Here is a 16011-nt window from a genome sequence, read left to right as displayed (position 1 = left end):
CGGTTCTAATGGAAGAGTTTGGTGGTGGGGTTCGCAAACAAAGTTTCAGAATGATTCAACCGTCTGTGCCCCACTGTTGCACAATAAACAAGCAATTAAAATGCAAATGGTGGAAATAATAAGGCAACGATTAACAGGTCTAGGTTTCTGTATTTCAGTCTGCGTTCCAGTGTAGCTACACTGAAGTTGAAAGAGAAGGCCTTCAAAGATGAGAAGCACCTTATCTGTGGTAGACACAGTTATTGATTATAGAATTGAATTTGTGCCTCATACCTCATGTGACTTTTTTGAAGAGTTTCTGTCTGTGGTGTCCTTGAGGTTGCCAACTGTCAAGGCTGCTTTAGATCCTTCGTTTTCCCTTTGTGGGGAAAAGAACTTAGAGATACATGATGCGTTTTCTGCTGCGTCAGGTTGTTCACTTTAGCTTTCTTCCCTGCCTTTGTCTCCCTCCCTCAGTGTTCAAGAATCCAGTATGCAAGGTGTACAGATTTCAGACGGTGGACAGCAAGTGGATGCTTGTGCGGGAACAAATGGAGGAGTGTACGTTGTCCTTCAGCATCCCCAAACAGCTGCTCTCACTATACATTCAAGAGGACATGAGTAGGTAAGTCTGAAGCTAACGTGTCTTTGCCGGTTACCATCACATTGATTATTTTATGTCTGTGCACTCAGATGTCAATTGGATCAACCAATGGCAACCGTTCAACAGTTGAAAGTAAAACTCCAACTTGGTGTTACTGTACCTCATTATGGGCCGGATCTACTAAAGTTTTGCGTGTATTAACACATGCTGAAGCTGATCTACTAACCCGGCGCACCGGAGATGCAAATAGATTTATTTAGCGCACGCAATGTGATTTACCAAACCTGAAACAAATTATTTATTCAGCACGTTTGAAAGGCACAGCTTTGCGCACAAATGGTTGCGGTTATTGAATGAATACCTGCCAGGGCAAAAGCTTTCTTCTGCTGCAGCTCGACAATATGTTTATTTGTCCCTCTCTATTAATCCTTCAGATCACATTTTCATTCTGCGTTTACGGCCATCCAGCTCTCTGTCCACACTCTCCATGGCGGAAACGATTACCACACGCAAAACACTCATTTAAATACTGCGGTTTGCGCGTGTTGTCACTTAGCGGGGTACTCTTAGTAGATCACCTATTTTGCGTGCACTAACCAAACGTGCAAAATTTTACTAAGAGCACGCAATTTAGTGCCTCTTATCTTGGATCTTAGTAGATCCGTCCCTATGTGTACAGTAACTTCTAGACAGCCTGTACCAACCCAGTTCACCGATGTAAAGGATTATTTAAGAGTTCTGCCCGTATTTGAAGGGGAGTTAATTATTCACATCTGCTTAACACTTCAAAAGACGCCTCTATGCCCATGCATCCAGAAAACGACAAACACTGTCTCTTTCAAACACACATACACACCATCTCCCAGTCCTCTCATGAGCCGTTGAACATCATGCTGCCAGTATAAACCAGTAATAAATATAAAGTGTGGGTTAATACTGCAGGTCTCTAAATTCAGGGGGCAGCTAACGCTCTGCCAGCCTTGAAGGAGCTGTTTTCATCAGAAATGCAGCTCTGTGCTCTGCTTCCAGTGCATCCTCACAAACTCACTTTGTCTATAAAGAAGTTGCTCTTGTTCCTTCATATCATGAGCGACCACTGTCTGACTTGATGCTGTGCATAGCGCAAGCAATTTTCTACAAAAGTGCAGGTCATAGTGAAGCTAGTTACCTGACTGGGGAGTTGGGGGGTGTTCGGCCTGTCGCCTGCAGCTCTTCATTTAACAGCTCACTGTGGCGTCTCCTGGTTTCATTTCTCCCTCCACTGTTAGCAACTGCTCCACTGTCAAGGAAATGTGATACTTTTCCTGTTTTTGGATTATAACTCAAAAGAAATTCGGTTTTTGAGTGAATGTGAAACTTTTTGGAAATCAGGAATTTAACTGCAATTAAAGTCCAGCCCAGTGTGAGAATGAGGACACGTTAAGACAAGGACAGAGGGTGGTGGTGTTTCACCAGTGTGAGTGTGCACCCATAAGTAGATCAAAGAGTCCTTTCCCTCAGGCTCGACTAATGTTTGTCAAGACAGATCATTTCTCAACTGGCCTGTTGTCCCTGGCAACCCCCTCTCATGCATCACACACTAATGCATCCACTCACACACACACACACACACACACACACACACACACACACACACACACACACACATAGCCTCTGTTGATTTCTTTATTCTCACTTTAACACAAGGAACAGGCACAAAAAAAATAAAGGTGCAATCAGAGATTTTGATGAGCTTGGTTAGTGGGAGGAGACTTTGATTTGTAATCACCGAGTGCTCCTAAAAGATCACACAGAGTTCAAGGACACGTTCACACAAGGCTACCACATGACTGCACTCACACTCTTCCTCACACACACGAAAAAAAATCACAGTGCCAGTATTGACCGATTGACTAGACGTCGAGCTCTGTTATCAGTTTACCAGTCGAACAGATGTACTGGAATCTGTTCACATGCTCGGTCACATGTCCTCTCTCAGTTTCTCCAACCCTTTCGTTCTGTTTAAATAGATGATCAGCTCTGCAAACTGATGATTTAAATCACAGCTAAATTTGGAAGACAATTATAGAATATTTATTAAATGTCTTATCTGTATAATGCAGCTCATGAGCTCTCAGCAGGCTCCAACCCATGACTACCTTATACAATGTTTGTTTATTAACAGGCATGTGTACCGTATCTCCAGCTTGGTCGCTTAAGCACCTCTCCTATAATCCTCTTTAAATGTTGTCTTTCTCCACGGTGCCTCTCCATTTAGCCGATTCTGTCAGCCAGATTCACACTGATGCTAGCTCAGTGTTTTTAATGATTCAGTTAGTGCTGCAAAGTTGTGAGTGCAGCGGCGGATCGTGGGTGGCTTAGTTTGCTGTACCACTCGATGATAATCTTGGATGTTTCTTCCTTCGGTTTGTTCACTTTGATGTCTGCAGCCACGTTCTTAATCTGACTCCACGGACACAGAGGTGGCTGCTTCGCTTTTTTTTCTTTTTCTTCCTATCTTTCCACCAGTCAGGTTGATACAGCTCGCTGTGTGTGGATGTGTGTGTGTGTGCGTCTCTGTAAAGCTAATGAATGCATGTGTAGTAAAGTCTCAGTGTGTGGGTGTCGATTAAACCCCATTCATTAACAGCTGTCTGGTTTCTCATTAATGGAGAAAAAAATCATGGCCCCTTTTTTCTTCCTCTTAATAAATAACTGCTGTGATTGTGTATCCAGATCCTTTAGGTGACGTATGAACATCAGGCTTCATTCGTTCTAATTGCTGTGTACATTCAGGATCATATTAATCACTTTGCTTGTTGGAGGGAGCTGCATGGGTTGTGAAAGAAAGATTTGCTTTCCAGTCCTCTCACGCAGCTTTTATTGACCCCACATACAAAGCCCTCAGTGAAGAGGGACTACAGTATAACACACCATGAAATAAAGGTTCTCACATGATAGGTCTTTGCTCTTAGAAATATTAAATAACTGGAGTGACTGAGCCTCTGTATGTCTTTGTGGCATATCCCAATTCAGTATTGTTTTATAGATTTTCCACTCTTCTTATCTCCCTGGCCTTCTTCCTCCACTTGGACAGAATGGTACAATTTTCTGCCCATCCATTCTTTTGTGTCCGTTTCTGTTGCTTAAACTTAAGCGGGACATGCAAAAAGCAACTAATTTGTCATATTCAAATATTTAGTTATGTGTATATTGTACTGCTTTATTCCAGATGCTTCATTACTTCTGGTAGTATATATGACAAAACTTCCACAGTGTTGACATTCTATATTTGTAGACCAGGTGCAGGCATGGCGCCAAGGGGGTGTGTCCAGGTGCACTTTGCAATTTTCTCTTTCAATTCACTTTGCACCCCGGCGCAAGTACTAATTTTCTATCAAACGTCCCATCATTCCGGCAATTCTTGCCTCCTATGGTCGGAATGATGGTATTTTTTTTATTTTTTTTAAACATCCTGCCTTTCCGACAATTCCTTAAATAGCATATTTTTTCCCCAAAACATTTTTGCACCGGTTGGGCTTAGGCAATGATGAAAGGAGTTGGTTAAGTTTAATAAAAAGACTAGGTAGAGGCTAGACAGGCCAGATAGATAGAGAGAGTCCAGAAGTAGAGAGTCAAGTAGAGAGAGTCCAGATAAGTATTCTTTCTTACCAATACCTTACACCCACAGCTGCGTAAGATATTTGTCTGCACTCTGCTGCGTAATTACGCACAACCAAATAAACTGATATGTAATTTGTATACAGTATTAATTTAAGACAATATAAACCATGTACAACTGAACTAAATCATTTTTCAACTTCATTTTTCAATGAAGAGATACCTTATGTCCAGCAGTCAAACTTTTAAAATGAACCACACTTGCATATTCAAAGATTTGGGATTTTTTTTAGATGTTATTCCAAAAATGTTAACTGGGTAAATAAACACATTTATATTCATTTTTCTCAAAACATGCCTGCAGGGGGATATTTCAGAATATGAAATTATGAAAAACCAGGTATATTCCCCACTTGGAATATTCATTTATAACAATTGCAGCATCCTCACAAATGAAACAGGTTAGGTCATTTAGGTCTTATAAAAATAATATGATCCAGCTTTATGATATTTAATTCCCAATGCCTTTCCCACTTCAAACACATTTAAACCTATGTGATACCTTTCATGCATAAACTGTTTATTGGAGCACTTTTTTTCAAATGCCTGCAATACCAAAAGACCTGATTGACATTGTGGCCCCTCTTTACATGCGTATACTTAATCAGCCTATCCTTATTCTTATCAGACTTTTCTTTACACCTTCAGTCTTTTCAGACAATAGCACTCTGATTATGGAGGTGATATTATATATCTCTATCTACCATCCCACTACCTTATCATCCTCATTTAGCAAGCAGATATGTTTATCTAGTCTTTTATCTACTCTCTATTATTTACAGCAGGATCACCAACTCTGACCTCCACTCCAGCCTTCCAATCACACAGTAACCGATCACAGACACATACTGCAGTTCAACGCCGGGATGAACAAATGGCAGTGCCTGAGAGGCATAGATTGTTGTGAATGGCTGCAATCTGTTAAAGAGCATTGTGCCGATCTAGTGCCATGTAACATTTGCTATATGAACCTGAAAATCAGAGAACATTACCTCTCTGATTGGTTAAAATGGCCCATTGATGGTATTAGGGTCCACTTCAACCCAAGTGGATATGCTGGAAACAATATATTTGATTGAAACCAGGGAGAAATGTGGAGTGGCCCTACTCAGACCTCACTAGCTGAGAAATCTACCTTAATGTTGTCGCCTTGACAGCACAAGGATCCCAATATCATTAACTTGTTCAGCCCCAGGTTTCTATTAGCATGTGTTGGTGGAAGAGTGTTTTTTTTTTCATTATTATAATATAATTTCCTTTAACAAACTAAAACATTTTTTTTCCATTTTCAAAAAACAAGGATTTTGAGATCTTGTCAAACAACACAAAAATGTTTATTTCATCTTTGCACACAACACCCTCTGAGTAAACATGTATATTCATTACTGGTCTCTGTGTAAATCCCTTTATAATTAAGAATGGTTTCAAGCACTAATTATGTGCCAGAAATAAAAGTAATGACAATCGAAGACTCACATGCATGCCAGTGCTGCTGCTCACGGTGCTGCAAGCTTCCTTTGCTCATGGTAAACTGGAATCTACTTTGTGTGCAAGGCTCCCGTCTGTCTTCTTATGCCATAAGCATAACTTACTTACAACCACCTGCAGAGCGTGTTGGCAGAGTTGCTCAGCATGTGGCACCAGGCTCTTTCCAAATGCAGGTTTGTTCAGAAATAGAAAGAGACAAGAAAGGAGTAAATATTTCTCATGTGTGATCAACCATTTATTCCACAGCCACTTCAGTTGTTTTAGCCAGGCTAGATCACATTGTCTTATTCCATCAATGTTTGCTGGATGTATATGTGGTGAGCAAATGGCTCTGAACAGAGGTTTGACATTAAATAGTCAGTTCACCTATATTCTAAAAAAATATTCAATCAATCAATCCATGTAGACTGGATTAACAGTGTTTTGAAATATATTATTGCTATTTATTTCTGTAAAACACTTTGGTCAAGGTTGTTTCTAAAGGTGCTATATAAATAAACTTAACCTTGACCTCTTGAGATTTCTACTGCAATCACAATACAGTTGAGGTGTATAAAAGACTGTAGACTGACCAACCTTGGGTATTTAAGTCCAATCCTGCTATAGACAATAACAACAATATACTGGCAGTTTTTGTATGTTTTATAATAACACATAACCTTTTGATTCAGATCTTTTAGAGTTCCCTACCAAACATGATCAGTTTATTAATTATCTATGATGGACAAACTATGTAATGAAGAACTGTACCTAAATTACCTTAAACCTACTTGGCCTTTCTACAGTATGCTGCAATTCTTGCTTGTTATTTGCCCATATACACATATTCATCTGCAATAAGCTAATAACAGTCGACATGTCTGTTTTGCTCTGGTGCTCAAAGTGTTTGTTTCTTTGTTTTTTAAGATTATATTACAGAAAATGTAACCAAGATGTTTTTCTTGAAAAAAGGTCCCTGTTACTCTGGATTTGTCACCTCGCTAACAGTTTCTCACAAATTAATATTTCCCATTAGAACTGTTGTGGCTCAATACCAGTAGAGATGTATGATTCATTGTTAGTTTTCTGCTTTGTCTTTTTTAATGTATGGGGTGTACATTGTAGGTTTCTCTCTCTCTCTCTCTCTCTCTCTTTGGCATCATTTTTATTGCCTTCTGCTGTGTATTGAAATACTTCAAAGTAATCTAAAAATAACTTTCTTACCTGGAGGAAGCCAGGAAATAGTCTGGAGAGGCCATCAGCGCCTATTGCGTTGTTGTAGTTGTTGAACTACAACAAAGAAATAACTACATTATGCATTCATGCAATTATGCCTGGTCTTAACAATAAGTCAAACCAACGAGCATTTATACATGCAGCCTCTCATTTAAAGACATACAGTATACAAAATGCATGAGGTGTAATCATTGAAAATTGGTCTTGTTATCATGAAAAGTAGTGCGTGTAATCATGTATTTGTTATCCTGAATTCTATATTGGACCCGCTTCAACCCCAAATGTCTATAATACCACTGCAATTTACTTCTCAATAGCAGCTGGAGGGCTGGTTTCTGAATGATATCTGTCTATCTGATGTCACCTTTCAGATGCAAATGATGAGCCAATGAATACGGCTCTAGACTTCCTATTAGCGAACACAGACACGCACTCATTTGCTCATGCTAGGACACTATCCTATGTTTTTTGGCCTGAGGTGGCAGGCACAGCTAGGACAGGCAACTGATCACTCCAGTGACACCAGTGAAGACCAGATGGAGCTGTTGTTTAAGTAATGGTAAAAGAATAGTAGGAGATGAGGAGGAATTTGATAGGGCAGAGTGCATAAGTGGGCAGCAGCTACTAGCCCGAGGTTCAAAAATGTGTTTATCTGGCTCAGCACAGGGTGCTTCGGGTTGTTACTGTGTGTGTGTGTGTGTGTGTGTGTGTGTGTGTGTGTGTGTGTGTGTGTGTGTGTGTGTGTGTGTGTGTGTGTGTGTGTGTGTGTGTGTGTGTGTGTGTGTGTGTGTGTGTGTGTGTGTGTGTGTGTGTGTGTGTGTGTGTGTGTGTGTGTGTGTGTGTGTGTGTGTGTGTGTGGCTGGTGCAGTTTTGTGCAAGCCTGTTTCTGCGTTTTGCCAGGATTGTTAATCATTTTTGTACCCTAACGGAAATATTTTTCACATTTTGAAAGGACTTTGGGAAGCAGCAGAGATGTCAATAGAGCATTACAATATAACGCATCCTTTTTTTCCCCCCTCTCTTCTTTAAATTACAATATACTGTATCATGTCTTATGTACATTAGTTTCTCTACAAACCACAGAGGTCCTTATGAGTCTGTGTTTATCTGTAGGGTGCAGGATCTGATGGAGCTGGGGGAGCTTTCACCTCACTGGGACAACTTAAGGAAGGAAGTGATGACACGATACGGAGGAATCATCGGTTCCTACCAGGAGACCTTGGCTGAGCTGGACAAGATTACAGGTACGACCGCACCTAGTACATTTTGCATTCATACTTTTGTCCACACATGCATTCATACACACACATGTCCTTGGTTCAATCACTCTCTCTAATGTCTTTTGATCTGTGATGTCATGCAATGTCATGTCATGAGCTATGTGATTGTTAACATTTTTTCTCTCCTCTTATCACATTGTCCTTGAATGTACAGAAAGACCTTTTTTTATCAGTTTTCCCCTATTGATGTAAATACAACATTGTGCATATAGCTGCACTTTGAAACAGTAGAAGGAGCACATTTGGCCATGATTTACAGATGGCACTGCATATACAGTATTATCAAGCGATCAATTATTCTCTTTTCAAAAGTAAATTAAAATGTTTGCTAAGAAGAAAAACATTGTTGTAGCACGTCAGAGCAGTAGAGCAATGTGGTTTCTGAGTGAGTGGCTTGTATGATGTCTGTAATGTTGCCTGACATGTGCCATGTTGACACTGTCATAACCCAGTCACAGATGAAAACACAGCAGCAGACCCAAACCTGTCAGGTAAAGTCCAGACAGAGCGGACAATTTTGACTTGAGGGATGTATTCTGGGTGATTTATGTCGATGGAGAGCTTAGTGAGCTGTTGTTCGTGTTTCTGCTTGCTGTCAAAAGAGTTTCCATAGCAACACAGGTTTCATCAGGGGCAAGTGAAATGTATGTGCCCATGTTTTCTCTGTGTTTGTTTTAAAGTTACTGTTTACCATGCACAACATAGAAAAATAATCTCTACCATGTGCACACAAAAACACGAGTCTTGCATCTCATTTACAAATACTCAGTGTTCCACTTAGTATGCAAATATTTTTGCACACTTTCTGCAAATGTTTTACATAATAAAATTAATCCACACATTAGCTTAAATTTGTACAGGGAAAGTAATTAGGCTGTTTCTCATTTAACACTCAACAAAGAAACACTGAACATGTGATAATGCCATAGAAAGCCAGTGATGATGAGGTGCCTTAATACATTTGAAAAGTACTTTGGTGATCCACTTGTGTTTTGTTAAATACTTAAAAGCAGGATGAAAAGACAGAGTACTAGGTGTTGACGTAGACTCAATTTATTGTACAAAGCAGCAACTGTTTGGTGTCTGGAATACATTATGTAAGCTCATTAAATGATTTCCAATGAAAAATGTGATGTTAAAAGCAGAAAGACTTAAAAAAGTTCACAGACTGATCAATCTCTCTGGGTTTGTCCCTCTTAATTTCTTTCCCTTTTCTTCATAATCTATTCCTCTGCATAGCCTCACTAGCTGTGGACATAGAAACATTATGACCGGTGATTTACTCTCATCGCCATAATGAGATATTTGTCTCTGTTGCTTTTTTGCTCTGCCCAGCTGATAAGAGATGAGGGTTGTTAAGCCTGTGCACTGTCTGTCTGGGCTCTGAGGGAGGGGGTTGAGGGCAAGGGGAATGGATAATGTGGCATTGGTTATTATGGTTTCTGACAAGTCCCTTGTGTGGCCCAGATGTTGCAATACACCGAGGAGCCCTCGCCCAAATCACCACTCTAATCCAGGCCTGCATTAACTTAACAGGATGACAGAAATTAATACACAAGCAGGGTGGGCAAACTGCCACAGATTAATTATTGATAACGAATGTGATTCAAAAAAAGGTGGCGAGAAGAGACAAAAAGAGACGGTGTGTGGCAGAGGCAGAGCATGAAGACCAGTGGATGAGGAGAGATAATTACTAAAACTAAATAAATGGCAGCAAATATGAAGTTTGGCCTCACTGTTCTATTAATTGTGTGTACATACAAATTAAGAACTTTGAGGGGGGTGCTACAGTTTGTTGTTGCTTTCAATGTGCCATCTTTATAAGAGCTAAATGTCAAGGTGTCCTGTAAGCTGGGTGAACCCTTACATCTTATGGTAATGTCTAGGTATTTAAACAACAAAACAAAGTGAATGGGAAGATTCAGAGTATAAAATTGAGTTAGTACTTTCTACATTTTTAATGATGTTTTAAAAATAGTTGGGTCCTGACTCTGAGGGTTGCTTCCCTTATTATTTGTACATTTATATTAATTAGAGGCTGACTCTAATGCACATTTAAATTAAGGTCAGTCCTGAGTCAGGAGGATTTTAAAGCACAAACAAGAATAGGTGATCCGTACACATTTCATTTCATTCAGTTGTTACCTGTAAGAAAGAAAACAGCAGGTGGTAGAAGAAGGAGAGAAAGAGGAGAAGCACTCCTGGGAGGTTGAAGCAGAGTCCCCATGTTCAGGTTCAGCATATCCATTTTTAATGATGAGCTGACCTCAGCGAATACAGTTCTTCAGATGCTCTAATAACTGAACTCCATTCATAAATTAGTCATCCCTACATCCATTGTTTACAAGCCGGCAAATTAAAGGCATATACATCATCCTACAGTATTAGCAGGGCGCTTGTTGGACCTCCAGAACTGCAAGCACTTCTCTGCACAAATCTGCCAGTTACTCTTACGCTCCGCTCATGGGATAACTACAGCCTAAGGCCCAGAGCTACGTCTTGTAGATTAAGGTGGTGTCATATATCCGTAGGGCTGGCAGTAAAGCATTGCACAGATAGCAAGACAGATGGACACGATCGCTCATATCTTACTTTTTCTCTGTAATATCTGTATTAGAACAATAGTCTCTGTAGTTGCGTGCCTCTAGGTGAAGACGTTTTACTCTGAAGTGCAGACATTTGCTATTTTTCAAGTTACTACAGTTAACATTAAAAAAAAAAATAGTCATAAAAAAAGAGGAGCCCTAAAAAATAGAAGACCAAACTATTAAAAAGGCATCGATTTTCACACTTCTCTGACTGACTCCACCTTTTACTTGCCCACTGCTCAGAATTTGATCTGCAATACAGTACCTGACACTTTAGCTTGGCTTTTCCAGTTGCGGTATTACCATTGGTATGATATCAGTTGTACGTAAAAGTGGCTTGGAGCAAAGAAACGGCAGAAAAGATTAAGAGAAGAGATACTGACCAGATGTTGGTCAGAACTGCTGGCATGAAGCCCTTCTGTCACAAAGCCAGCCCACCTGGGCAGACAGATGGGGATCTGATATGGCTAATTCATCTAACCTACAACGGTCACTAGCTCGATTAGCCAGGTCCCCAGAGCTCTGCAGCCGACTGTGGGAACCCATCGAGCAGGGATGACAGCTGAGGCGCTGACTGGAATATTTCGACCAGTTTACTTCTTACTCTGTGATGAAATTTGCACAACCAGTAATGAGGCCCATAGTTTTTTATTTATTTTTTTTCTTCTTCCTTGCCTTCTTTGCTAAACATCAGTACTGTATGTTGGCACTGTCACTGATGATATTAGCATTTAACTCTCATAATCTCCATATCTCGACCTTAGCAGTAAACTTGTCAACAATGCTGCAATACTTGAGTCAAAGTACTTGATCTTCAAGACACCTAAGTATTCAAAATTACTTTTTCCCCTTCAACATAGTATTAATAGTACACAGAACTGAATTACGCTGAATGGACACTGACTGACTGTAATAAAGATATAATGTAGATCTCTCTCTACAATATAGAGCCTTTGAAGACAAGGATTTAGATAGATAGATACTGTGCAATACTACATTATTTGTTGGTCTTTACATTTCACATTTTGATCAGTTGCAGTAAATCTTTTACCACCATAGTAGTAGACATGATTGATTTTCAGTGTTGGAAAATAATGAGACACATCACTGTTAGCTCCAGCTGAGTCATAAGTGTTTTCCAATTCTGTGATAACACATTGCAGCTGGTGAGGGTCAGAAATTTCAGCATTTTATCCAGCAATAGAATAACGGTGGATTTGTTTTCATGTTTGGCCAACCTCATAAAACTGGTGTTGTTACCTCTGGCAGGGAACAGGTTTTAACTCAGACCTTTTGTAAAACTGGGGCTCTAATTGGTCTGTACTGGGTTGCTTCAGGGGCAAACAGTGTGCATAGTTCAGTTAAGTTCAGCACATGTGAGACAGACAAGCGAGAAAGCGTGAAAGAGTTTACTTTGCATTTTTGTTTGTTATGCAGCAATGAACTGACGGTAGGAGCTTTAAGAAACACACTTTGATTCTTTCACTGTACTGCATTACCACACAGACACGCAAATCAAATATTATGTCCAGTAACTGTCAATTATCTGTGACATACTGTATGAGTTATTAATGAAAATATTGCCAGTCATAATATTCAGAAACCGTAGCAGCTTAAGACGGGACTACAGCTTGGTGGTGCCATAAATGTGTAGAGTACAAAACATAAGACTTCACTGTAGTTTAAAGAGGAATCATGACACATTTGTTACTTAAAGCAGATATCAGTGGAATGTTTTTGTTAATATAAGTCCTAAATAGTCCTATTTTCCGTCAGCAATCACTTACATGAAGTATTTCAGCCTAAACACGAGTCTCTCCGTCACTCTGCTCTGCTGTAACCCGAGGAGAAAATTTTCCTTGTGGGATACAAGTGTTATCCAATGAGGAGAGAGAACGGCATGAAGGGCTGTGTGTGCAGCCAAGGGATGCGCGTGAATGTGGTGACGTAGCACGAGGACCAATTGATGCCTGACAAGGGCGGGGGCTGCTAACTCATGGTGCGTTCAAAGAAACTCGTACTTTGTGTTTTTCCTTCCTGTGAAGTCATACCAGTTCGATCTGGTACGAGTTCACGGGTCGGAAGTTACGAGTGGCCGTTATAGGGAACTTTCACAGACAACAGGATGGTAAAAACACGAGCTACGGGTTACCTGGAACGCTACCAAGTCGTAGTTGTGACTTGAAGCTGTAACTTACGGTTTCAAAAGCCTGCCTTGAACGCAGCATTAGCCGAAACGGCCGTGAAGCTGATATCTGCTTTAACGTTCATATATTATTTTTTACCCAAAGTGATGAACACAATCTATTTCTTAATTACTGAATTTTACAAACAAATGCTATAAGATAAGATCGATGAAAAAAAGTAAAAAATAAATGCTCCATTCCTGATTGTTGTGAATCTGACTCTCATCATAAAAAGCTTTTGGTCTTGATAAGCCACAGCCCTTGAAGGCAAAGAGATGTACAGAAGACAGGTAGGAAAAATAAATCTGTATCAATAGACAGTTTAAGGGTAAAATGTCAAGTCAGTAAAGGCAGAGGTGTGTGTCAGATAAAATCTGTGATCCCAGCACTGCAAAATTGTACATACTGGTTTTTATGTGACAGTTGGGATTAATGAATTAATGAGATTTCTCTACACCCACATACAGTAATATACATAATACAAGCTGCAAAGCATGAAACTAGTGTTTTTCTCACTGTTTTTTAACAACTTGTTTGTCACTTGTTGTGAATAGTGAAGAGAGGAAATTCAAAGTAATTTCTCTTAAAAAACGATTTAATTAAAAGTTTCAGTGCCAAACCAGTAGGCACCCTTTGTAATATGACATGCTTTTTGGTCTTTTTCACCTGCTCTGAAGACTTTCTGAAGATTTTAAGTGAATTACATCTCGCACACTGTTGAAATTTCCATTGCTGCTCTATTGTTCTTAGTCTCAACCCTATTTACATATTTTAGATTTGAGCAGTCAACATGGAGAGTCAGATTGTGATTTTGAGCTCATCATAAGCCACAAACAAAGACTCATCATTTGGCAGAAAATTTTAATTGGACATTCTGAATAAAGCAGTGGCTGCAAAGGGCATAAAATCTTGTGCTTAAAGGATTACACTGCACATTAGTGGATGTCATAAGCAGCTGATTGAAAATGAGCTACTTTTGAGATGCTTGTTCATCTCTAATTGATACATTTTTCTGTTTGATATATATATGTAGACGTGCGTTAAATGATCCTGCCTGGGTCATTTAAAGTGGAATGACTTGGATGTTTAATATAGGTTTAATTGTAACCTAATGCAACACTGTTTTAAAATAGCGTTTATGTCATTTGTATCATTTTTACTTTCTTTGGGGAAATGTCTGAGTAGATTCGGTCTCACGACTCTGAATCTGTGATTGTCTGATTGTTATACAGTTCTCTGAGAGCATCTGCTCATTAAGCAACCACTCGCTGAAGACAAATGAAAATCATCGTTGGATTTTATACATTTCTTTACAAGCACTTTACTTTGAATATTGTGCCATTATGTTCTGAAAATCTCCACACCCCAAACACGATGTAATTGAATCTGCACTACAGCTACTCCTACAACCTTTAACTTCAATGGATCTTAATTTGGTGCAATGTATTCCCTTTGTCATTCAGTTCTTCATTGAATAGATCTGCAGTCATTCAGTTACACACAACTTTTCTTTTAATGAGAATCAAAGAGAACATTTAAACATCAATCCAATTTTTTATATGTTTGTTAATCTTTTTCTGTGCCTTTGTTCCTCTCTTCAAAAGCACATTAACAAGACAATACAGAGGAAAATATATACAAAGCGGTCATGTTGGAAAGATCATAGTATAACTGTAGCAGATGGTAAGGGCTTTCTGTGAAACACAAGGCTATATTTGGGATGTTTTTACTGCTTTGCCAACACAATTATGTTTCATGACAAAATGACATACTCGTGTCTCTGGTTTTTCAGGTCGGTCATTCAAGCCAAGCTGCTGCAAAGCCCAGAAATCTCTGGAGTTCATCCCAATAAACCTGCACACCCAGAGGATGAGGGTGACGTGCCCCAGAAAAACAGGTACCACATGACTGCCTTAGCCTTATCCCAGACTTAATGTGACACATACCGACTTCATGCTTTTTCTAGACCGGCTCGAAAAGCACCTAAGTTCAATAGACTGGAGCTTTTGGGCTGAATCCAGTTGTGACCTAAAATACAGCTTCCACAACACATGACACACAATTTTATAAACTGAAGTTGCTGTGGCTGTCACTTATTGTTGTCTTTCTATGTGCCTGACATCTCCATCTGTCAGAGACACCCTGTGGGCTGCGACAGGGTGTTTCTAGGTCCTCACCCAGGCTGAAAGGTGAGGATTAACTTGGCTTGGGAAAGATAGGCAAACCACTAATTAAGCCCTTTGTGCTTTTCCAGAGAGAAAGACCAGGCTGTCTTGCTGCAGCTCTGCTCTCTGGCTGGCAGAGTGTGTGACTGCCCTGGAACTGAATCCGTGTCTCAGCATAGTTACTGTGTGTATAACCACAACTAGCTGCTGCCTCACTATCTGTGTGTGAACTCCATTTCAACTATGCACTTGGTAATAGATGAAGAGTTATAGATGGACAAATCTGGACATAAACTGTGGCTCTTTTCAGTAGAAACATCAGGAATGGCAAATAGAATAAGTAAAATAAAGACATGATACAATCCTGCCACTGTCTTGCACTGTCAAGGCAGAAAAAAGGGGCGGAAAAGTTGAGATGAAGAAGCTTCAGGAGAATTTGTCAATGGATTGTGATTGACACACTGACACTAGCCCCCCTGTTGGGCCGATGCACGTCTTGTCTCAGTGCGCGGCAGCAGTGTTTAAACTGATGTGATCTGTGATTACACTCCACCATACTACAGCAGTACCTGGAGGAACACTCCTGACAGATAGACACAGCTCCCATAGGCTTCATGGTATTAATTAAGAAATATGGGTGATATTAAAAAGAAGCAAAACCACAGGGCATAGAAATTGCTGAGTCACAATCTTTCATACAAATGGAGAATATTAAAAAAAAATTGTCCAACTCAGTTAATGTTTTACTGAATGCACTTTTTGTGCACAAGCTTTCTGTTTCCCCCTAGTCTAACCAACGCTGTGCGCATATTCTCATCAAACATGTCAATCAAATGTCTGTGGGAT

General features: G+C 39.8%; 1 protein-coding gene across 1 annotated transcript in view; it reads left to right on the top strand.

Annotated features, from left to right (window-relative positions):
• Positions 1-16011, top strand: part of inpp4b (inositol polyphosphate-4-phosphatase type II B) — a gene marked incomplete at its 3' end in the record, with an annotated part of 138200 nt that overhangs the window by 83548 nt on the left and 38641 nt on the right. The window contains exons 8-10 of the mRNA XM_083972504.1: positions 457-604; positions 8060-8190; positions 14793-14897. Of these exons, the coding sequence (XP_083828630.1) occupies positions 457-604; positions 8060-8190; positions 14793-14897 (384 nt within the window). The remainder of the gene's footprint in view (positions 1-456; positions 605-8059; positions 8191-14792; positions 14898-16011) is intronic.

The sequence above is a fragment of the Trachurus trachurus genome (genome assembly GCF_905171665.1).
Source record: "Trachurus trachurus genome assembly, chromosome: 1".
Classification (NCBI taxonomy): Eukaryota; Metazoa; Chordata; class Actinopteri; order Carangiformes; family Carangidae; genus Trachurus; species Trachurus trachurus.
Note: the sequence above shows the minus strand (reverse complement) of the source record. Positions and strands in the feature narration are given on the sequence as shown.